The sequence below is a fragment of the Cariama cristata genome, unplaced genomic scaffold, assembly GCF_000690535.1.
Source record: "Cariama cristata isolate BGI_N322 unplaced genomic scaffold, ASM69053v1 scaffold761, whole genome shotgun sequence".
NCBI lineage: Eukaryota > Metazoa > Chordata > Aves > Cariamiformes > Cariamidae > Cariama > Cariama cristata.
In genome coordinates, this window is record NW_009599598.1 from 1 (window position 1) to 24,988 (window position 24,988).

General features: G+C 36.3%; 1 protein-coding gene across 1 annotated transcript in view; it reads left to right on the forward strand.

Moving 5' to 3' along the window:
• Positions 1 to 37: 37 nt before the first annotated feature.
• The window catches only part of BRE (brain and reproductive organ-expressed (TNFRSF1A modulator)), a gene marked incomplete at its 3' end in the record, with an annotated part of 91,580 nt that continues 66,629 nt past the window's right edge, over positions 38 to 24,988 (forward strand). Inside the window, exons 1-3 of the mRNA XM_009709717.1 lie at positions 38 to 110; positions 2,837 to 2,996; positions 19,769 to 19,845. Coding sequence (XP_009708019.1) covers positions 2,869 to 2,996; positions 19,769 to 19,845 — 205 coding nt within the window. The remainder of the gene's footprint in view (positions 111 to 2,836; positions 2,997 to 19,768; positions 19,846 to 24,988) is intronic.

A 24,988-nucleotide genomic window follows, 5' to 3' on the forward strand; every position in this document is an offset into this window, starting at 1 on the left:
CCCACACCCAGGCACCTGTGATTGCCCCCCTCAAAGTGAGAAGCACCAAACCAGATTGCCGATAGCTAAGCCGAGAGGGTTGGACAGGAAAGGTTCCCTCGCACTTCAAGGCCTCCACCACAATATTCACCTTTGCCGCCTTACAGCTTCACTTAATGCCCATAACGTTATTACTGGTAGTGGAGGAATAGAATATCTCACATCCGGACGCTCTCTGGTGCCCAAAGCAGTGCCTGGGCTTTTATGGTTATTGTGAAGCATGTGTTACATTTGCCTGAAGTCGTAATGATAGGCTGCTGAATCTAAAAGGAGTCAAGTATTAGTTTATTTACTTCTTTTAAATGTTTTGTTTTGGGAGGGAAACGGTCTAGTGGATTTTGTTTTTGTTAGTTCCCTTGAGTTTGTTTGTTTTCTGTGTCCACTGCTGTGGGAAAATTAAGCTGGGGGAAAAAAGATGTATATGACAACTGAAACTTATGAAAATGGTGCTAATTGTGTTATAGTGTGTAAAGACCTTTGTAAACAAAAATAAATTGGTGAATTTAATTGATAGCAACCCTTTAAGTGTTGTGTATCTGGCTTGTGATGTAGAAGATGTGAACCTTAAAGAAATGATGCAATAAACCCAGGAAAAATGCCTAGCAGTCATTTACATCTTGTTTTGACAATATCTGCATATTTTATTAACAAAAAGATCCGGAATCTCATCCTGTAGTTCATTTTGGAAGGTGCATCTGTTCAGCTTTGATCACCACGTGTCTCTCTTATGTCTCACAGTTCTACTCTCATAAACACTTACAGTCCTCTTAAAATATGTTGTCATCAGAACCAATTCTGAGATCTTTGTGTGTACCTTTAAGATTGCTAGAAGGATAGCTTGTTTTTCAGCATGTTTTTCATGGTTTAAGAAGTTCTTACATTCATTGATCCAGCTACCCCTCTGCTTGAAATTACTCTTCTCTACGGTAGAGCTGGCAGACTGAAGTATGTGCCCTGTTTTAACCACTCTTGTCCAAAGTATCATTTTAGTTTAAACTAAATTTTATTAGCAGTTCAATCTATTGGACTTTGCATTGAAGTAGGTCAAGTATGGACTTGTGTTCTCTCAGTTCCTCTGGGGAAGAATAAAAGTGAGTAGGCAGTAATTTTTGGTAGAAAAGTAACAAACAGGAGGTAGCATCTTAAATTGCTGTAGGTGTTTGCTAAGCAAACTTAAGTTGTTGCCCACTGTCAGTTATGGCAAATCATGTATGTGAAGAGAACACATTATATATTAGGACATGGACATTTAGTCTTCAGCTTCTTTGCTGCCATAACATGTAAGTACCAGTGTATTAAAAATAATTACTATGTTTAGGAAGCCTTGCTTTATTAGTCTTTTTGTTTGCCTTAAAGTGCCTGGCCTTTGCTTTATTCAGATACAATCCGAATTGCTAGGATAAATAATCTTTCTTGAACGTTGTTTCATACTACTTCAGTGTGAATGACTTTCATGAGGACAAAATATGTAACTCTAATGTTGCTACCAGTTACAGAGAATTACCAGTTTGTAGAATATCCATTAGTTACCAACTAATGCTTGGTAAACTGAGTGTTAGAAACAACAGAAAATTGCAACTATTGCCATGAGTTGTTCACTTTATAAAACACTTAATATAGCAGTCCATATGCAGCATTTTGTAAGGAAATAAATACAGTATGTATTGGTGTTTCTCAATTAAATGGATGTTTTTTAAAATACTTTCTAAGTTTGAGTTCTTCTGCCCCACTTGTCAGTGGCATATTTATGTTACTTTGAGTCATTTATGGCTTTGTTTTCTAAAACCATCACGTTCAGTTAATTTTCAGATGAAACTCTGTGCCTGAGAATGTGATTGAATATGTTAAGTTAGCGTTTGAGTAGGTTACTTACCCTTCTTTTCTCTCACTTCTACCACAGTCTGTTGTCCACATACTCTAGCCTTTTTGTGGTGCAATGAGTTAAAATGTGTGCTTGCTCAGTTTTCTGCATTTCAGCTAAAAAACAGCAGGTTGTTAAAGTATGCTAACTTAATGGCCTGATTTAGCATAAGGTCACGCAGTTGCAAGCACTTCTGAAAAAGCTGTGCTTGAAATGTGTGTACATCAGCTTCCTGAATCTGTTTTGTGAATGAAGATGCCTTTCAAAGAGTAAGGTGATACCGCTCAAAGAAAAGCAGTGTTAGCCTTTAAAAGGCATAGTGAAATGCTGTAGATGAGGTTGGACTCGATGATCCCAGAGGTCTCTTCCAACCAATTTGATTCTGTGAAATAGCTATATAATGAAATAATGTAAAAGTAATGCTGACTACGGTTGCACTAGTGATATTAGAAGCTACAGATGAGAATATGGAGAGATAATCAAACCCTTGGTCCCATGGCAGTCAGCAGTGTAAGTCCCATTGATTTCAGTGGAAGCAGAACAAATGTGGCTTGGCAATTACAGACTGCTAATGGAAATGCTTACAGGAAGGGCTAGGCTATGAAGGGTCAGAACGGCCCTCAATTTTACTTCTCTTTCTTGTAGGGATAGGATCCTATTTAAAGGAGGCTAGGATGTGAGTCTGTTTTTATGTTAACATTATGTTGACATTGAATAAATGGGCTTCATTGAATGTTGTGGAGGTAGGAGAAAAAAAAAATTACCTGTGTTTATTTTTTCTTTATAAACCCGTGCCCACTTCAGTTACTCTACATTCCTGATCCTTTGCGTGCTCAGCTTTTTTCTTTTGATGTTTGCGGAGTGCATGTGAATTTACATCAAGTAAGTAGGATATTTTTTGATTTTATTTTTTTCTCCCTTACCATCCCTGTGCAGCTCAAGACAAAAGGAAAGAGGAACATACTAAAATGTCACCTGAAGTTGCCTTGAACAGAATTTCTCCAGCGCTCTCACCCTTCATTTCCAGTGTGGTCAGAAATGGAAAAGTAGGACTGGATGCTACTAATTGTTTACGGATTACAGACTTGAAATCTGGGTAAGTGAGTTCCTCATCGAAAAAGAGTACCCAACCCCTCACAGTTAAGATGTCTTTTCGGGACTGAATTTTACTAGGTTCGTGTGTATTTAAGCATTTCCAATATATCTAACATACTAGCTACATTATTTTCTGTCTTACTACCATTTTGTAGTTTGGGAGACTTAATTTGTCATACGGTTGGCAGTAATAATCTCGTCAAAACACTTTCATCGCTGCCACTTGATAGTGCTGGTTTTCAGCAGAGAGATAGTTATAAACACTTTTTCCTGTTGTTTATCACTTGCTTACTCAATCTTTTCTGTAAATTAAAAACTTGAAGATAAATTTGTGTGACCTTACCTGTAGTCATGAATATGCTAAATAAGAAAAAAGTTAACTTGTCCTTTATCTGACCTGCCTCAAGATCAGTGTATCAAGTGGCTTTAGGGCCAGGTATTTGAAATAGGCCAAGCTGCTGCTTTTATTTTTAATTCCAGAAGGGTTCGTGTTGGTTTTCAGGTGGTAATAAAGTTTGGGATCCACGTGTACAAAGTGACTTTGGTGTGTAACCTCTGTGAATAATACATGGGGGAAATGAAATGCTTAAAGTAGAGTTTACTTTAGCATTGTGCAGAGAGGGGAGACTCCCAGGATGGCTGATAAAAGAATACTTAAGATGAGACATGTCAGAAACTGCTTTATTCTTTTAGAGCTGGGCATCTAATGGCATCTGCAATTCAGGTATTTATTTGATACTGGAGTTCAGAGCCTGAAATTACTTCAGATTAAGGTGTCTAAATCACTGCTTTTGTACAAACTACTGCTTTGTGTATCATTTTGAATGATAGCATAACCTAATAGATCTTGAGAACCACCACAAATCACTGTTGTTTAAAATTTAGTTCTGCTGAAAACTTTGTTTAATGTACTTCTGTAGGTTGCTTTATTATGATTTCATGGAGAGTTTGGGAGGTACTTTGCTGGTAGTTACAATGCCTTTTCAGGAAGGAGATGTGAATTCTAGGGTTAGTTTGAAAGAACCCATTCCCTCTCTGTAAGATGCTGTGACAGAGTACAGATTTACTTGGAGGTCTAAGAAGCTATAACTTTGTTATTAGTGTTGTCTGGTTTGGTATTTAGGCTTGCAAATTATATGAAACAGGCTGAGCAGTTATGCGTTTGCTGCTGTCATTTCACGCTAGACCTTACTTTCTCTTGAACTAGTTTTCTGGAAAGGCTGAGATGGGAGCTATCTTACATTTCTCCTATTGAATCTGAGAGAAAGGAATACAAAAAAAGGTAGAGAGAGAAAACAGCTGTAGTCTGCTGGTGAAGATATCAGCTTGTCAGGAGATAGATAAGGGTTTTGCGCTCTGCCCACTGAATGTTTATGCTACCTGCCTTTAAAATAATAGATTAAAATAATGTAAAGCAATGTTTTCTAGCTGACTCTTTTCAGAGGTAATTTGAATTAGTGTTCAAAGTTTTTGACCAGTGATCCTAATGAGAAGATTTTGAACTTACTTCGATAAATCCTCAATATTTTCCAAGTGTTTATACTTTCAACAGCTAAAAACTGCCCCAGCTGCTCCTGTTACCCAAACCCAGTAATTCAAATTGTATAGTAACTGTGTTGAACATGGAGTATACAACACAAGTACAGCACCTGACAGAGGTTGTCCCATATCTTGTTTAAAGGCATAGGCTCATCTATATACAAGTGCTAGCAATATTTTTATTTTCTTTTGTTCTGGAACATAGAAATGAACGTCATTCTTTGTGTTGAGGCTTTTTTGTGGCTTGAGGTTATTAGGAGCTGGAATTGAGATAATCAAGATTCTGCATTTAGTTGAGAATATTTTTTAAGGTTTTTTTTAACAAATAAATTGCTTAAAAGAATTATTCTAAACAGGAGTTATTAACAATTGCTTGAAATTTCTTTGAAATGTAGATTTCGTGCGTGTGGGTTTTTAGGAAAGATTTGTATTGTTTGTTACAAACACATCATTGTTAGTTTATTTATAATAGAAAATTTTGAATTTACTCATCAGTGTGGAAATACAAAGTTCCTTGTGATTTAGTGTTTTATGATGTCACTGAACAGGTGAACAGTGTAAAATTACTTAACATAAGATGGATGCATCACAGAATTACAGAGAAGTCCCTTCTGTAACTCAAGATCTAGTTCAGACTGTTTTTGAGAGGCCCAGGTCAGTTGATTAATAACAAAATGCCCAACCCACTGTGTTGTCAGTAGATTTAAATTTGTTGCTGGATACTGCCTCTAAAGGGCTCAAATCCAATATATTTTTGTAGGGCTCAAAATCCAAAAATGTATGGAAAACCGTTGGTTTACTGTCCTCCTCTATCCTCACAGCACAAGATTATTCAAACCCCTGTATACTTTCACTTTTGTTAAGCTTTTTTAAAGAGAGAAATGACAATGCAGAGGAAATAGCAGGCAGAGGCAAATGTAGGTGATAACCACATGAAGAAATGGAAGTATAAGAACATAGAGGTTGGACATAAACAGGAAGAAAATGAGAACTGTTATTAAAGAAATGAGCATGAGTTTCAGGTCATTAATTGCAAAACTCCCTTCAGTTTCAATGGAGCTGGATCAGGTTTTAAACTTAGAAAGTAGAACAAAAAGATGAGGAAGAAGTACTAGATTAAATGTTTGAAGTTAAATAAAAAGCAATTCTTGATCTCAAATGAATATGACCATTTATAAGTACTCTCAGTTCGGAAACTTTGCTTTTGAACAGTGATTATACATTTATTGACACATGAAAGGGATTGTAAACACGTCTCTTCCATAGACTAGCTTGAGTTTATTACAGAACGTGTGAATATTTTATGCTTTAATTAGTGTGTTGTACGGAAGATTTTTAAGAATAAAATAAATACAGTTTTACTATAACCTTTAAGATGTTAAAATACTTAAGGTAGTCATCTCAGTAGCTATTAACTTTGAAAACAGAAGCATCTGGAAGCTTCTGGAACAAGGGGAGGAGCTACATGGCTGTTCCACTGTCACGTACCGCACTGTTACTCTGGTATAAAATTAGGGGTTACTGTAGTTACTCCAATTCCATGATGAACCAGTGCTTTACAGCGTATAGCAAAACACAGTGTACAAACTGAAGATCCATCCATTCTCATTTCTTAGGTTTTAGGAACTGGAGGTATGGCTAACAAGGAATGATGGTAACATACTGAATACAGTAGTATCTCCAAGGCCTTGCCCATTCGGAGCCTTGGTTTTGACATTCTCAACTCAAAAATTAAAGCAATTTCCCTTTTATTTCACCAGTGCAAGATTAAGATCAAGTTCCAGGTTTGTAGCCTGTCATGTCAGCTGATTTTGACTGGTAGATGACAAACATATTAAGCCTGTAATTATTTGAAAAGTCAATCCATATGTCATATGGTTTTAGTAAGGGACTTATTTTGCACTTATTCTAACTTACTGCTAAGACTGACTACTTGATTTTATTGTGTTTTATAAAACTGTATTAAAGAGCTGATGTTAGATTAAAAGTATGAAGTGTGATATGTTAATTTGCTTTGCTTGCAAGTGTGGGAGGGAAATATGTGATAGTAAGGAAATCTTACTGTTTTGCAGTCTTTGAGCATGTAAATGTTTTATAATAATATGTTACAGTTCTATAATATCTGTGTGTTTTGCAAACTTATTAGACAGTACCAGGCTCATCAGACACTTACATACATTTACATCTATGAGTAGGACCTTCAGGATCAAGTCCTGTTTATATGGCCACTGCTGATGCAGAGTGAGTAAAGAAATGTGAGTACCCCCGAACTGAGCTCAGCAATATGGCATGACAGGAAAGAAGGAAATTCTTTGATAGAAATAGTAATAAGTTATGTGGCCAAGTCTGCAGAACTATTACCTTCTTTCTTGTAAAAAGGACTCCACAATGATCAAAAATAGAACCTGAGTGTTAAGTCAGATCTGAAATATGGCACCTTTAGCCGCATTGATTCTGGTGATAAGAAAACCCTGGCAGGCACCTCTGTTGCATTAATAAAAGACATTCTTTGAGATGACAGAGTGGATCAAGGATATTTAAGTCTTGCATAGGATATTACCTTGTTCTAGACCCAAAGAAAATACTGCTGCCAATTGAGTCATTGCCATGTACTATATCATTGAGTTAATCTCTAGTGGTGTCTCTTTGAAATAATGACGCATCTTAATTAGATATTAAAATCTACTCATAACCAACTGAATTGTAGCTAAGGCATTTTCCTTAGCATTTATACATATAATCATGGGAAAGATGTTGAATAGGGAAAAGTGATTATTAGGTAGATTTAAAAATAGAGGACATTTTCGTATGTGAAGGGTGTTTAATTATTGTATAATGTAGAATCCAGTTATTTAAGAGGCTGCTACTTTTCCTATGGTGTGTTACAATAGTGAAAAATGTATTTGTGGTGGTCATTGCCTTTGAGAACTTTTTCTTCCCTACAGCTGTTCATCAGGGCCCACGCTTGAGCCTTGAATTATGCTGCAAGCCTATTCTTACTCAACAAACTTTATTTTGTTTTTTAAATTACTTTGATGTATTGCACCAGGCAGAATTTCAAAATGAATACAGTGATTTAAAACTGCATATATTAAGACTCTGAGGTTTTTTAGGTATCCATTCATAACAGAATTTTAAATTTCGTACTTGTTTGGTTATAAGTATTCCATATTTATGAGGAGATTAAGTGTGGAATTTTTATGTAACTGGTTTGTAGTAAACTATGTTGATATTTTGTTCTTTGCACCTGTCTGATTCGCTATTGATTTCTGCCTCTTTGCTTGATCCTGAGCTGTGTTTACAATTAATAATGTTCCTGAAAGAAACCTATATGAAGAGTGGTCAAAAGAATGTAGTACTATCCGGAGTAGATTTTAACATACAAATTTGCTATCAAGCTGTAATAAGATACTTATAACTGTATTGCCCTGCTTCCTAGTGAGCAGTGATGATTTACTTTTTTGTGTTAGCAAGTAGACTGCAATATGCTTTGGTATTTCCCTTTCATTTGAGCGTTTCCCTTTTTAAAGTAAATATGCATTTCATGTGTGTATTTCATGAAGTAATGTTTTTTAACTGTGAAATACTGTTACAACACTGTAGCGGTTATTTAAAGCTTTTCCTTGATCTTTTGCTTTTGAATAATTTAAAGTGAAAGATTCTACTTCAGTTACTTGAGGGAAGTTCACATTCCATAATTCACATTGATATCTATAGGTAGGTTTTTTTAGCAGGCATTTTGTTTATGTATGAAGTTTAACAAGTCTGACTCTTCTGAACACAATTACTATGAAAAGCTGTTTCAAAAAAATAATAATGTTCCGAGTAAAATGTATACTTGAAAGGATGTGGCGGTTCCTAGGAGCGGTATGGTCTTATGAGTCCTTTACTGCTATATCGGGTAAGTCATAAACTATGACTTTTGCACAGAGTAGGTCATTTCATTCCAACTTCTGACAACAAGTATGTTTCTTTGCTACCAAGAATCTTTCTGCTAGTAACTTGTTGTCACTCAAGCGAAACATAACAGGCTCTGATGGGACAATGTGAGAGTTGTCGCTGTGGAGCAGCACTTGGAACTTCAAACAGCAATTTTTCTGTGCTGGTCCAAAAAGACTGACTGTCTCCAAGATTGCCCTCTCCTGTGTTTGTTTCTGAATGTTGAAAAAACAAAGGCAAGATGTCTGTCTGATAAAGATCTAAGTGTAGTGCATACATTTGGTAATGGTTTTGTAAATATTCTCCACAAAGTTTGGCTTTTTTTTTAGCACCAGTTTTAAACAGGGTGCTTGAAGTTGTTCAGAGAAAAAGTGTGTGTTTGTCAGTTTCAAGTGCTCTGAGTAAAGAAGGATTTTAAAGTGTAAAGGTAGTATTAGATAATTGCAATAACTTGGGCTCTAGTTTGAAAGACTACATACGTTTTCCTAAGATTTGTTCAATTTAAATACTACACAGTATGTCTTTGCTGGTATTTTTAGACGGGGACAGTGAGTGATTTCCTCTTGTCTGAACTTGAAAAAACTGAATGTAGTGTCTACCAGTTCGATGCTTTAATAAAAATGAGAAGAAACTGTTTGATGGCAACTGTTTCTTTTTTAATTTGTTTAAATAGAGCTTCACATGATGTAATACTAATGTATGTGTCAAATACAGTTGGAAAGATGTACCTTAGCAAGGTATTTAAATGTATGTGTTGGCTACCTGTACCTTGGTAACTCATTGAACACTTCTTGAAAACCAGGGTTTATGTTAATATATAGTAGATCTCTGTCCAGAACTTTCTGCTATTGTAACAGATGTCTGCTGTTGTCTTTGCATTGTGCATTACTGCAGGAGAAAAAATTCCTAAGACTTTATTTTTTGTTGTACAGATAACTAAAATTCTAATAATTGGGTAGCTGGTCCAATTTCTCCCCCTTCTGCAAACTCTTGCATCACACAGATGCAGCATTTAGCATAAGCTGGACAGATCTCTAGCATACCATGGATCTTGGATGCATATTGCATTTCACCAGAAGCTGAGAACAATTGGCTTTTAGTTTTTTATTCTTCTGCTGAGTAAAAGAAGAGCATATTCCTGGATAGCTGATTGGTAAATTCTTCCAGCCTTACGTATGCAATTATACTTCATGTATGTCTGACTCTTTCATGCGCATATATACCTAAATGGCATAGCATTAAATAGCTAATGTACACTTGTAATGAAGCTGAAGCAAAAGATTATGATTTTTTGTTTTAGCCTGTTTGTTGCAGTCATTGTCTGATGAGTTTAGGGGCTTTAAAAGCATAGGAGATGATCAGAGACTTGATCTTGACAGACTGGTATGCAGCAGTGTTGAAGATCTGATTCAGCCGCATTTCTATTACAGCCAAAGGAAATCAAAGGGAATACTTCTGTAAACTACTTCTGGGAGTCAGTGATAATAAAGGAAGCAAACCATTAATTTTTGAAGACAGAATTTGTATGCTGTTTTCTAACTACACAGTCGTTCTCTAACTGCGTAGGAAATAATGCAGTGTTTCATGTTCTTTGTCAAGAATTGTTCTGTAATGAGGTTTTTTTTGACCTAATAGATTGCAGCCTGAGAAACAGGATAGATAGTCAGCTATAAATCTTAGTCATAAGCTTTAACTTAAACTCTGTAAAAATAATAGGATTTCAGGCCAACTGCAAACCATTTACAGGTAATGAAGACACTTAAAAGGAATCATTTGCTTGGAGTTTTCGAGTGGTACATCTTGAATGTAACTTTTGATGTTTTAGTTTTAACCTGTTGCACATAGGCAAAATTCAGTTTTATTAGATAGATGCAGGAGAACTTGAGGGTGTAGGTGAGGTGTTGGAAGTGGCATAAAGACAGGTCAAGGCATTTGTGGTGGGTTGGGGACTCAAAGTTACAGGAACTTTGGGTAGACTGGCCTGTCTTTTCACTGGGATCAAAAGGTGACTACTTTCATAAGCAGTCATGTCCTTGCAGGAGGTCCTACTTGTCCTTCTGTGCCTGTGAGACTGTGAGGGGATGAGCCAGGTCTAGCTTCTACTGTGATGATGGGAGAAAACAGTAAACTGGATTGTGAGCGCAAGAACAGGTCTTTGCAGGGGAGAAGAAGATTTTTTTGACTGTCACCAAGAAGAGGGTACGTGGAACTGCATTGTTTAGGTGTAGTTAGGTGGGACCATAGGGAGAGTGATGGCTAATTTTATGCTTTATGGTGTAGCCTTGAAAATAGTACTAGCACCATTGAGGTAGCTGTGAACTGTGGGAATTAATGTGAGAATGAGAAGTTAGAGAAAGACAAGCAGAGGTGAGAGGATCTTGAGCGAGACTTCCTGGAGAGAATGTAACATTCAGCTATGTGGGGCTTGCTTTCTGCAGGTGCAGTTCCTCAGGGTGATCTGTTGTTTTATGTGCAATTAGGATTTTCCTGTCTTTGTAGTCTATTGCATATCTTTAATGTTGTAATTAATCTGAAATAATGCTAGAAATAGGAGAACTACTGATATTTTTAATCGGGTGTCATCTTTTCATAGACTTTCTGCTGTGTCTCCAGTTCTGTAGTATTTTATATGAATATATGCAATTTGAAGTTACCCTTTTGAATACATGTGCAACTGAAAGCTATGGAGTTATGTTCAAAATGTGACAATCCTTGCTTGGTCTAACTTTCATAGCCAAAGAACCAAATTAGTGGTTGTTATATTAACATGAATTTCTTCCAAGTGTTTATAAGATTAGGAAATCAAATAATTAGAGATACATGACCAGAAAGTGCTAAAAGTCTGCAATTAGATGAAAACTTTAAAAGAAAGTGTGAAAAGACAGAGGGTCACTGGACGCCTCCTAATATTGTTTAGTTAGTTTGTTAAAGGGGGAAAACACATAAACATGGGCTATGCTTTTAGTCCTTGTGGATTTTTTCCTGATATCAACTCATTGCATTTTCTAATAAACTAAGCAGTTCTATGGTGTGAAATAAATCACTTATTTTCTACACTGAGAGTCTTTATGGCTACTACAGGTGATATTGGGAACAATCCTAAATGACTTATTAAAAGTTATATTTATAATAGCTTAGCTTTTGTGACTTTCTGTATGAATATGCTCTTTCTGTGAATACCGAAAGGATCTGAAACTCCAGGTGGTAGGCTGTAATTTCATACTTGGCAAAGAATGGTTCTCTTTTAGAGTAATCTGAAAGTAAAAATGTTCCTTGACTGTAGTTTGTTTTTTTTTTTTTCATTCTTTAGAAATTGAATTTTCATTAGTGAGCAGTAGAAGTAGAACATGAAAGATTATTAGATTCTAACTCATTACAAAGTAATATATAGTCAAATGGCAATAGTGAAAATATGAAAAACAGGACTTTGAATCTGACAGGAGGGGTGGGAGATGCAGTAAATCCAAAGGATGCATCTGCCACTCCCTCATACTCTTCTCTAAAACTTTGCTTATGAGTTCCAAGTATTTAGGGTACAGCTGGTCTTACAGTATGATGAAGTAGCGCCTTTTCCTTGCCTGAATGTGTGACAGAAAGGTAGTTTACGACACTGAATTCACTAGGTTATTTACCAAAACATAGTCTACTGAAGCGTGCGTTATGAGTGTTATGCTGTTGCAATTCTCTTGTTTATGTTCGTTTTTCAATCACTTCTTCATTAAAATTTCAATTTTCTGTTTCTGTGTTATTCTTCTGGGGAGTACATGTGCCATGTGTAGTTTTGAAAGAGAGTTACAGGCAATTACCAGAGTATAAAAGATCTTGCTTACGAAGGTAATCAGTTTGATTATAAAAGATGTTTCTAAAGCATGTTTGTAAAGCACATTTTGTTAAAAACTTTCCTTCATCAGTTGTTAATTATTTTTCTTAATTTGTATCATAATTAGCTCTTTGAGACCCAACAATAATGAGCTCCCACCCTAAACTGTAGGGATTTTATGAATGGAAACTTTTTAAATAGTCTGTTCTTCAAAGCTTTTCTTTCAGGTGCACTTGTAACTATATTAGATGTGATGCTGGTTAGCAACTCTGTCTTCGTATTCCTTTTTGTGGTGGCTCCTTCCAACCTGTCCTGCTATGGTGACTGGAAAAGAGCTATTGTAAAACCAGCCTTCCTAGGCTAAATGAACAGGGAGTTTGTGATGCTAAAAAAGTAATCACAATCATGTGGGGTTTGTATGTACTTTCATTTAATGTAGAAGTTCTCTGAGATTATTTCAAAATATACATATATGTGTACGTCTTCTGTTTCCCTTGTAGTCAGCTGTATTTTGGGAGATTGCAGGACACCTGCCACAAGATGAGGGCAGATGTGAAAGAGATTTGCAGTTCTAGAAACAGGCCTAGAGCTCTCCCCACCTGCAACATCTGCTTTGACAAACTATCATTCATATTAAGTAAATCTACGTTTTCTGTTAACATACAGCTGCTATATTTGGGTTACTAATGGCAGTAGTCATTAGATGCTTTTGTATAGTGTTTCTCATGAAAGCAGATTGCTGGCAGCTGAATTAACTTTAAATAATTATTGGAACTTTACTTTTTAAAAAATGTAAATCTACCTATAGGTGCAGAAGGGAAGTGAGGGTTTGTTTTCCTAGGGTATGTGTTCTGCGTAGCATCCCACTCCTTTCTAAAAGTTCCACTTAGTACAGTGAACTTCATACAAGAAAACATAAATAAGTACGTAAAGGAAGATCAGCACTTACAGTAGATGAAGGTTTTGCTGGGAATATAGTTGTCATACTTGGGGACACCTTGGAATTAACCAATTGATAACTATGGATTGAAATGCTATTACAATTATGGAATATCATCCATACTAACAGGATTCAAAACCAATATCATCTGTATTGCAATACCAAAAGTAGTCTTCATATATAGTTTAATTTTATGCTAAGTTTGAAGAAACTAGCTAGGGTACAAATGAGTTTTATGAAAACAGTGGGTTTATCTGTTGGAAAGTTCTTTGGGATGATTATCAATTGGCTTTCAGATTTTAATATTTTAACTAAAATACGTATATAAGTAGCAATCACTCTAAATGTAACTGGATTTTTATTTCCCAAAAGCAGTGATGTGTGTCTTTATCTTTTAAGTGCAAGTCCCTCTCTCTCATGTGTAATACGTATGTCTGTATAAAGAAGGGGAACTGAAGATGAAAATTGGTTGACTAGACTATCTCTACCATTTCAAATTTTGCATGATTGACAGAATTTTGGTTGGATCTGTTGGTGTTCAGCAGCAGCTGCACGGTATTCTTCTTGTGTATTTGCAGGCCTCTGGAAGCCTGTAAAGCTTTGTGCAGTGTTGCAGGGAGCTGAAGTGTGATACAGGTTTTCACCATCAGTGTCAGCCCTCTAAAATGTGATTTTCACTATTTTTCTGTTTCCTGATCCTTGCAAAAAAACTGTCACCTGCTGGCCTTCCTTCCACTGTCCTCCCCCCTCCATACACTTTAATTATTCTTAATGCCTCTGTAGAACTTACCCATCTGTTGTGAATTCTGCAATTAATTCTTAATTAAGTGGGATGAAATATTGTGTCTTCAAGGAACACTGAAGCAGATTTCCATCTACGAAAATGGGAGGAAAGAAGAATCTGAAGGCATTGATAAAGGCCATTCTGCTTGAGTTTAACATTAAGGTGTTTTCCTTAGCAAATGCCACAATAAATTTTGGGTGGAATTTTGAGTTTGCTGCCTCTTATTAGTAAGAAGGGATTTGTCTTTGCCTCTGAATTATATTTAACTCTTACTGACAAAACCTTCAGCCTCTAAAGCCGTGAATGAATTGTCTCGTCGTTACTAAAATAATACTAATTTTCTTCTTTAGCCTCTTGTAATATGAAGGGAACTTGACCTGCTTTTTCCCTAAGAGTATCTTTATATGACATATGTAGGAGCAATTAGAAACATATACTCAATATATTAGAGCTGGGAAGGGTGGGAATACAGCCAGTGGTCAGAACTTACTTTGTGTTGTTGCCATTTTTATTTGTGTGTGTGTTGTTTTTTAGCAGTGTTCTCCATCAGGGTATCTCTAATGTTGTGTGAAGCTTTCTTGGCTTTTACATCAACAGCCTGGTGAACAAAAAAAGTTGTCTGTTATCCAAAAAGTGCTGATCCTCAAGAACATCAAGTGTAGCAGCCTAAGCATCATGACATTAAAGAAACTTTTGCATCTCTGGCTGTTTAGATTAGGCAGTCTCAATATTAAATTCCTGAAATTACAGAGGCTAAATTCTTAGTCTAATTTTTTCTTTGTTACTGTACAGTAAATTCACTGAAGATTTGTCTTCAGATGGTAAAGGTGGTAAAGCTTCTGTATGATCTAAGAAGGAAGAATGACTAAACACATTGCATACTTTTTTTTAATCAAGAAATTTGATAGTCATCAAATCTGACATCAGTATTGGGCCATACACCTTTATCACAAATTAAAAAAGAAATAAAAAGGAGATTGTATATTTTTCAGTAGAGCTATTGTACTTCTGTTGGCATTTCTGGATGGTTGCTATGGATATATACGGTTCTAGGCAGTAGATTTTTAGGAGTGGTATAAAAGATGAGCCTCAGACTGGAATTTTGGGATATAAAGAGGTGGGTTTAGGGCAGGGATTTGATGGTTTTGGTTGGGTGTTTAGTTTTTTGGTTTTGTTTTTTGTTTTGTTTTTTTTTTTATTTAATTCTTTGGATAGAATAACCACTTATCTCCAGACTTTAAGGATTATCATCTCCAGACTTTAAGGATTAAACTGGTAAATACTTGGGCTCTTGTTTTGTTGTGACTCCTTCAGCTGGTACAGACCTTATTTTTGGATAAGATCTTACCGGAGCCCAAATAATTTAAAACTGCTTGTCTTGGGAATACTTTGAAGTGGTGGTTGTAGAAGATTAGTTGATAGGAAGACTGTGTTGAAATCTAAGGATATCACAGTCCTCCTTATCATCATGGCTTCAATCCTGTAAAATATCAAAGTGGCTCAGAAGGAAGGGGAATATATATATATATATATTTAGCTTAAAACATAAGAAGAGTCAATTCAACGGAATAGTTAATTACAAAGACATTGGTGTAAGAGAAAACCTGGATGTTAAGCTCAACTAGAACTACTTTTCTAGAGGCTTTTAGAATACTCTGGGAAGAAGGATTAATTTTGTAGGAAAATACCTTCTACTATACCTATCATTATAGGCTGATGCCTTATTCCTAGCAGCAAAACTGAGTGACTTCCCTGATTATGTTTTTATTTTCTCTTTTTTTCTCTTGGATAATCCTTCCCATTTCCTTTTGAGGCTGGTAAAGAATTCTGAACACTTCTAATTAAGCATCTGGTGCTGACAGTGATCTCTTCTTTGAATAAGAACTACTTCAGTTTATGTGTGCTTTATTTACTATGAAAGAAACCTTTTCCCAACAGATCACTGACAATCCCAACTGTAAAATGCATCAAACACTCAACAAAGGAATGTTCTACTTGTCTCCTACTTAGAATACGTATTTCATAAAGATGTTACGTATCTCAGCTCAAGTTTAATCTGCTGTATTTGCTTAAGGAACTTAGCTAAAATCTGCTGAGACAGAGAAGAGTCTCTATTCAGCTGTGGTTTCTTGCATACTCAATTCCATCTACCAGATTCCAACTGTAGGTCTCAGCGCAGCTCCTTTCAGTAGAGCAGCATGATTTTAAGTGGTACATTCAAGGATATTCCTTTCTCCCGGAAACTTGTCAAGTTGATGATTCTTTGATATTTTAGTAGGGAAACCATTGTGGGAGGTCTTGTGGTATAGCATTAGTCGTCTTAAGAAGACATAATTCATATCACTGCTCTGAGCATCAGAGCATTAATTCTTGCTTCCATGGCTTTCCTATGTAAAATATTGATTATTTAGATGAAGATACACAAACCAGTGTAATATTTTTCTATGAATAAAGAAGGAGATAGCACATCCATTCATCAGGAGATGGAGTCAGCCTCTGAAATTAATTTACAACACCAAGTGTTACTGTTCTGACAATTCCTTCTGAAGATAGGACAACATATAGTCTTTAAAAGACCTTGTTACAAGCCATTCCTTTTCAGTGTGACTTTTGTGTGGACCACGTTAAGTGAAAGGATCAGCAAACATAAAAATCTTACATTTTGGAGAAGACAGATGCCAAGCTTCTGGGGTGGACATGTTTGTAATTATGAGAGGTTCTGTGTGTCAAAGAAATTCGAGCAGGAGAAGATGTCCATAGCCAGACCATTGTCTGTGGTTTCTGTTGAAATAGTCACACACAGACTGCTAGATGTACCAAAGTTTTTATTTGCTTTAAGATTTTTATTCTTTTACTGTTTATACTAAAAAGTAACTGCCTCCTTTCAAATGGACGTATATAAGATTTTTTGCATGGTTGCTCAGCCAATTGCAGTTATTGAAGTCCCTTGCACAGCCTAGCTGGAGTAATCTGGGAAAAAAAAAAAAAAAAGAGACTGCGAATACTGTCACTTTCCATCACTTCTAGATGAGTAAAATTAAAAACATCTCTAGTGGAGTATAATAATCTAGGAAAAGCACTTAATATTGCTTTTAGGGACATTTACCATTAAATTAGGCTTTTATTTTAATGTTAAAAAATATTATACTTTCCCTAAGTATTTCCAAATGGCCTATTGTGCTAAAAGAAAAGATTGTAGAGTGTTTTCAGGATCAGAAATTTTTATGTCTGTGGAAAAAGCTAGCAACAATGCTACTTTGGTATTTGAGAAATGTGCCTCAGACTGTGACCTGTGATACTTTGAGAGAAGCTTCCATTAAATATTAACTGATGTTGCAGAGATATTTTGGAACTTGCAAAGGATTTTTTTGTGTTGCCTTTTTTTTTGTACGCTTCCTAGAATTGACCTTATATGTGATGTAAGCCTTAGAAATGACTTGAAAGTAGATAATAATACTTTCATATCTATAGCTGTTAAATTCATCCACAGCCATTAGAACACCCTTACAATGGGCACTCCTGTTTTTGCTGTTCTCACCTATTTAAAAAAAGGGTCTTTGAAAAAATTATATTCTCTTATTTCTGTTGCACTGGAGCTCCAATCTTTCATATTCTCAAACTGATTTTACTCCCAGTGAGGGTGGTCGTGCTTACTGTTCTTGCTAAGCCCTACCTAGATGTAATTCAAAAAGAAGTAGTACTGACCATTAAATCGAAACACTTTTCAGCTCTGGTCCTGTTCCAGCATGCTGTGTTCTCTTTCATGTTGGCATCATCGACAGGTTTAATAAACATAATCTCTTTTTCATCGTCAGTCTTTCAATGAAATGCAAAGTAGTATTCTACCAGAAGAAAACTCCATCCGTTCATTCTTCCTGGATGAAGCAAGACGTAAACTAATCTTTTTTGAAACTTGCTTTCCAGTCAGCACTGCATGCATCTGATAGTTGTTGTATCTAAATTAGGTTTCTGTAGATTGTTTTGCATGGTGCTCTCACAAGACATTGCAAAAACCTTTCTAAACTGAAGATAGGACATTTGTTGCTTCCCTTTTATTTGCAAGGACAGTTATCTAATTTCTGTAATGATACCGAAAAAATGTAGTGTGTTCTTGTTGAATGAATGTAGGCTATTAATTGCATCCGTGTTAGATTCTAGGTGCACGCAAGTTGTTTGCTTATGTTTTATAGGATTTTGGTGGAAGGTTCATTTTAAGTTAATTGAGCTGCAGCTCTGTGGTTGCTTCTTTTCGATAAAGCTATGTGTGGGCACAAATTTGATTAAATAGTAAATGTAGCTCACTGAATAAAAACAATCTGAAGTTAGTGCATGTGGTTTTCTCAACTTGCAAGCGTAAAGAGAAAAGAGACTGTAGAGCCAGCATCTGAGAGAAATGGTTCTCTTGAAGCATTTTGAGTATGTTAGTGAGAATTGACATTGCCCTGTTTGCCCTCATGACTCTTCTGTGGTAAGACAGATAGAGCTGCAGGAGTTACCGTGTTGTTTCTGATAAAGTAGGATCAGACTTTTTGTACTTTCTGGCCTACGCATCTTTTTGCTTTTGGCTGTGCATGGCCCAATAAACGTGCCTTTTGTTTCATTATATTGTCAGTGGTTTGTATTGGAGCTCTACCAGTGATCTGATATATGAGCTTAGGCAGGTTATTTTACCTTTCTCTACCTTCTTTTCACTGTTTGTTTTATCTAGAGTTGGCCAGTCTAGCTTTGAGCTTTATGTGGCTTGCAACAAGCATAGCTCTCATGCTGGGGCTATAAACAATTCTCAATGATATTAGGCTGGCAAGAAGACTTCTGGGTTATCGGGATCCCTAGATATGGAAAGCAATGAACTGCTAAGGGCTACCAGTATTTTTGCTACTGGGACCTGTCATATGCCCACCAGCCCACAGTGGTGAGAGCTCTAGGGACCATTCCTGCCAGTGAAACAATTTGTGTCACTGTTTCTCCTTTTGCAGCTGAGATTTTTGGTTCTTTGTTATGCCAAGATTTTTGGTACATGACTTAAAAGGTGTGAAAAAGATGGTTATTTCTGACCTAGACACTAAACAGTTTTTCAGTGACTTTGTGTTCACAAAATGCTCGCTCATCACTGTGAGACCCAACTGCTGTTGCGATGTTCCACATAGGCAGGAGACATGAAATAGTCACAGATCATGAACGTATATGTTCAGTTGTCATAGCCTCAAATACCTGATTCTGAAACTTGCTCACCTTGGAGGCTTACTGTGAGACTTTTCCACAAGGGAAAAGTAAAGATTAAAGTAGGTAAAAATGACTGGATGTTGATGTATTAAAACTAAGATTCATCCCAGGTATCTGGATGGCAGGGATTGGGAGCAAGTAACCATGTTACTCTGGCATAGGTAGAGACTTGTGACCTGCAAAATTGTACACAAAGTAGAGAATTTGATGAATTTGACTGACTAATAGATTTTATTCTAATAACACTCTCAAACCAGGACATTTTGTGTGTATGTTTTCTATCTTAAAATGAGAAAGAAGGTAGTTGGCACAGATCCTAAAGTTTCTTAGGCTGTTGTGAGAACTGCTGATCAAAAGAGAATGGGTGTCCTGCATCTTTCCCACCTTTTCTTCTTTCCCAGACTCATAAGTATTTCTTGTATTCACAAGATCTTCATTGTGTCAGTCATTTGTAGCCTGTAGAATAATGTTAGCGTTTGCTACCATCTGTAACTGCTTAGCACATTCTTCTCTTATCTTCATTTTCAGTTGTACCTCCTTGACCCCTGGACCTAGCTGTGATCGGTTTAAGCTACATATTCCTTATGCTGGAGAAACACTCAAATGTAAGTTAAAAACTATTGCTATTGCATCTTGGCCTTTCTTTCAGTGTTCTATATCGCGATAAGTTTTCCCATGTGTCTAACTAATTTTATGAGTTTTGAGATACCTATGTTTGTTGTTTTTTCTTAAAGCTTCAGCTCTAAGAACATGCAACTGTAAGAATATCTAATTTTGAAGATAAATTTACAACCTTCCTTGATATTACAGATTTGAAAACATTGAGTCCTAGAAACCAAAGTCACAACCCTCTCCCCACTCCAGTATTTCTATTGAAATGTTATGACTAAGACAATCTCATGACTATCTTTAGACTCACTTATGATTTCTATATGCTTTGTGTTGTTTCTTACTTTCTTTCTCTTTTAGGAAGAATTCTTTATTAAGCTCAGTAAAAGAAGTCAGTCTGTTATTTTATTAGGTATCTCTAAATAGTAACTGATGTAATTGACCAGATTAGAGAAATGTGACTTTGGTTTTTCTGATTTAGTGGTGCGGTTAAATCCTCCTTACCCTTGGAGGATCTGTAGATAGCTGGCTCATTTGCCCAGTCTTCAATTAGTATGTGTTCTGTTGCAAAGGATTAGAGTAAAGTTTGCTGTTGTATGTTTTTAGAAAGTAAAAACAGTTTTCTAAACACTTGAGTTGCTAAAAAACTATAAAATTGTGTTATTTTTTTATCTCTGACAAGGGAAATATGAGGGAGGATGAAGAATTTCACGTAAAATAAAATTTAAAGCTTGGCAGTTTTAGATTTAGGGCAGCACTGATGAAACCACATCTGGAGTACTGTGTCCAATTCTGGTCTACCTAGTACCAGAATGGCGTGGACATACTGGAATGAGTCCAGCAAAAGACCACAAAGATGACTGAGGGACTGGAGCATCTGTTACACAAGGAGAGGCCAGGATAGCTGGGGCTTCTTGAGAAGAGAAGGCTCAGGGCAAATCTTATCAATCTGTATAAATGTCTGATGGGCAGGACTGAAGAAGATGGAGCCAGGCGCTTCTCAGTGGTGGTACCTGAAGGGAAATGATCACAAATTGAAATACAGAAAATTCCATTTAATTGCAATAAAAAAACTATTTTGCAAGGATGGTCAAAAAGTGGAACAGGTTGTTCTCAGACCTTGTGTAGCTTGTATATCTCCATCCTTGGAGATGCTGAAAACCCTACTGAACATGACCCTTCGCAATCTGCTCTTGTTGACCCTGGTCTGAGCTGAGGCATTGGACTCTGCAGTCTCCAGACGTGCTGTCCAGCTTCAGCTGTCCTGTGAGGAGCAAGTACTTAGTGTGAACAGAAATTATAAACATTTAAAATGCTTACTACTTTGATCGTATCATTTAGACTGCATCATACACATGCTATAGCTCTCCAAGACGTTTTAAGTATTACGAATGTTGTATTCATTCTGCAGTAGTGTTTTTTGTCATTATGTAGTGCATTGGAAGCCCCTCTCCTTTATGAACAGAAATCAACACAATTAAACATCTTATCAGTAGAAGTACTTTAAAGCTTCCATTTGGCACCTATAGGGAAAGTTGTCTTTTGCAGAAGTTGGTCTGGAAGTTTGCTCATGTGTTTGAGAGAGCAGCTAGGCTCATGAATCAGTCTATTTTATCTATTCTAAAAGTATGAAATCATGGCTCAAGAGGCTTACTAGTTGTTCTTTCCCAAAAGATAAAAATGGAATATGAAGTCCTAACTAGCAGTTATTTTAAGAAAAAAAAGATGTGGCTATGCATTTATTCAGACTTTTTAATAAGTAATGGCCATATTATATGAAGCCAACTACCCTGCCAGGTAGAATTTTTGTCCCTATTTAAACTTTTCTTTAAAAAAATGTGATACTCTGTAGCAGACTCAAACTGTTGAGTCCTATTAGGTCCTGCAATGTGTAGTAGATTCCACTTGAGACTTGTTTGATGACTATGATCCAGATGCAGAGAAAAGAAGCTTCTTTGGATGACATTGCTTTAGAGAATGGTATCGTATTTTCTATGGGACTGTAGTAACTCTCTTATTTATCACCATGCAGGGCTGTATGAGTACATTTTGAGAGCTTTAATTCTTTACTTGTTTTTAAGCAGAGGCTAGAATTGTTCCTGATTCATAAAGGAAAATTAGTAGATTAACATGCCTATATCCAAGGACATAGGCATACAGACTATACTAATATACTAAATGACTAAATGATTACAGACTATGCTTTAAATTTCAATATTGAGAAATCAGCTTTTTCTCCCCCCTCCCCTCCCTTGTATTTTGAATATCACATTAGCAATTAAACAAAGCAACTATAATGCTACTACTCTTTTCCACCTTTGCAAAATCTAAACCACATTTTAACCATGCTGTATATTTTAACAGGACCAACTGAGAGTGGTGTAAACAAGTGTATCTTTTCCAGAGACACCTAGTAATAGTAGTGAATTCAAGTAATAATAATCCTCTGCATTTCAGCATTACATGCTTCAAAATGCTATGAATCGTATTCTCACAGTGTGTGGAATAAATAGTGATGTGAGCACATTCAGGAAAGCTTTAATAATTTTGTGTTTAGATCTGTAATGAAAGCAGAGGAAGATGGCCATGGCGTGCAACCAGAGATTTGTAGATACTTTGTTGTAGGCTGTTGCTAGATATGTTATCTTTCAAGGGCAGAATATTTCTGCAAAGGAAAGTTGCGAAATCTGCCAGAATAAAAAGATTGGCTGAAAAAGTGCAGGATCTCCAGTGTGTGGTCTTCATTATGTGGTACCAAATACAGGCTGAAGTGTGTAGTTCCTTTGTGGTTTGCGTTACATCCTCTTTGCAACAGATCAGATCTTTGCATATCATCAATCATAACCGCTGCCACTGTGCAAATACCCTAGTATGAATCCTAGTGTGTTGAAAACTGTTGGTATGCTACTTTAGGGAAGTATAACTGCATAGTCACAGTCCTGTTTTCCAAAAGACCAGAAAGTTCACAGTTTCTTGAAAAAGAAGGAGGTGTACTTACAGGCAAGGCAGTGGCTGACTACCTGTAGTGTAACATAGTTGTTTTGTTAGCTTCGGTAAGGTCAAACATCTTGTGAGTTAAGAATGGTTTGTTGGTAATTTTAATAAATTTTCCTGTGATGCAGTTAGGTATTTAATCGTTTTTTTCAGACATCATGTTGAATCTATGTTCCAAGGACAGAACTTATTTTAAGTGGTATGCAGAGCTGTCCTTTATTGCTAACTGGACAACCGTATCTGCTGAGTAAAGTTTGGTATTCCTTCTGGAGAAGTATTTATATATTTTGAGGTGAAGTGTTCTGTAACTCTTGCAGATATTTTGGTCCTCCTTGCTAAAACTTCAAGGCAGATGTCACAGTAGAAATTGTCAGGATAAGCAGAGTTATAAACTGTAATAGTCTTTATTGAATAATATTAATAATTAAAATACACCATTAAGAATCAATTCCTTGGTCATTGCACTTTTCTTCCAGCAAACCCAACTCTTCCAACTCTTTTTTTTTCTTTTTCTTTTTTTTTTCTGCCTGTGCTCTTCACATTTTCTTTTTCAGGCCTTGATGCCTCCCTCTCTCTCTGTCCTTGAGTGCTGTCATCTGGAATTTCACAGTGATTAAACAATGTGTTGCCCTTGCGATGCTACTGTTCTCTGTGGCCTCTTGAACTCTAGTATTTTCATCTTCTGTCTGATTCTCACTGTTTTTATGTGAGAGGCTTACAGATCTGGGTTCTGCTACCACCACTTTGGCTTCCTTGATCCCGAAGAATGTTTCTTTTGTCTCATTTGAAGCTTAGGATTTTTTTGCTTCTGATTTCTGTTTCTTAGTTTCTTACTCATTTTAGTTACAAGCCTTAGGGGAGGAAATCACAGTTTTGTTGCCTAACTAGTCTAAGAATATTGCCCATAATACACTGTACAGAATTTCATCTGCTTTTATTCCTGTGATGGAACTCTTTCAGTAAGTTCGTCAGGTCTTTCTGTGGCCTTCTACTTCAAGGAAGTAATTAGAAACAAACAAAATTATAAATATAGAGAAGAATCTGACCTCCCTGTTGCCCTTTTAAAACCTGTTTTGCAAATTTATTTGCTAAACATTTGTTTGTTTTGCCAATGAACAATTGAAAAAATGATTTTACAAGTTACTGTAAGATTTGAGAGTCTCATAACTAGGTTGCTGCAACACATGTGTCAGTCTTCTGTGCACCATTATGTTATTTTGCACAGGTTGTGGTTTAGTTGAGACTCTTATGGGAAAGACTTTGTGGTTGCTGTAGTTCAGATTATACTTCGGTGATATCATTACCTGTATGGTAAGCATCTTTTTTGCTGGGTCATGCAAAGTATCGAAGATTTTTCCTGGCAATATGTTTTGTAAAGTTTGACTGAGTCTTGCTTTATGTGGTAGGAGTAATGAATGTTCTTCCTTTGGTAACATGTTCATTATCTAATGAATGTGCCTAATGGGAAACGTTGAGAGAGAGTCAAATCTTTTTATCATATTTATTTATTCTTCAAATACAAAGTGTACAACAATATTTTCCCCTTTTAAATAATCCTTTTGCTCTCGCTTAGGGGGTTTATGGTTTTTTGATGCTTTTCCTTATGTTCTGGACTTCCCTTGAGCAAGTAAATGACAGAATTTTTTGCAGGTGTAAGTCTTAAATAGTATATTGCTGCATCAAGAAAAGTGACCTTACAAGTATCTATGTACAAGTGTGGACTTACAGAGGTTTAAAAGATTTTAGGTTAGGCCTCCATATTGGTATTACCATAGTGCCTTCCTACTTTGCTCTTTCCTCCTTTCTCCTCCTGTTTGGGCTGCAGTTACTGGTGATGGTCTACAGTCCATTTATTTGGTTGTATTTGTCCTTCACTTTTGCCTTTCCTTCTCTTGCCTACTCAGTGTCTCTGTTATAATTTCTCCACTGTTGCCTGTCTTTAATTTCTACCAGTATCTTATCCTCTCTTGTATTATCTGTTGTTCTCATCTTTGTTCTTTTCAATTCTAGTACTCAAATTTCTGAGAAAGCAGTTGCCCAGCTATAGAAGTGCAAATAACTAGGATTGTCCCGCTGTCTTCTTGTTCAGCTTGGGATCCAGCTCATTTACTCCATTTTTCAGATTTGCCCACTTTAAAACAGGAC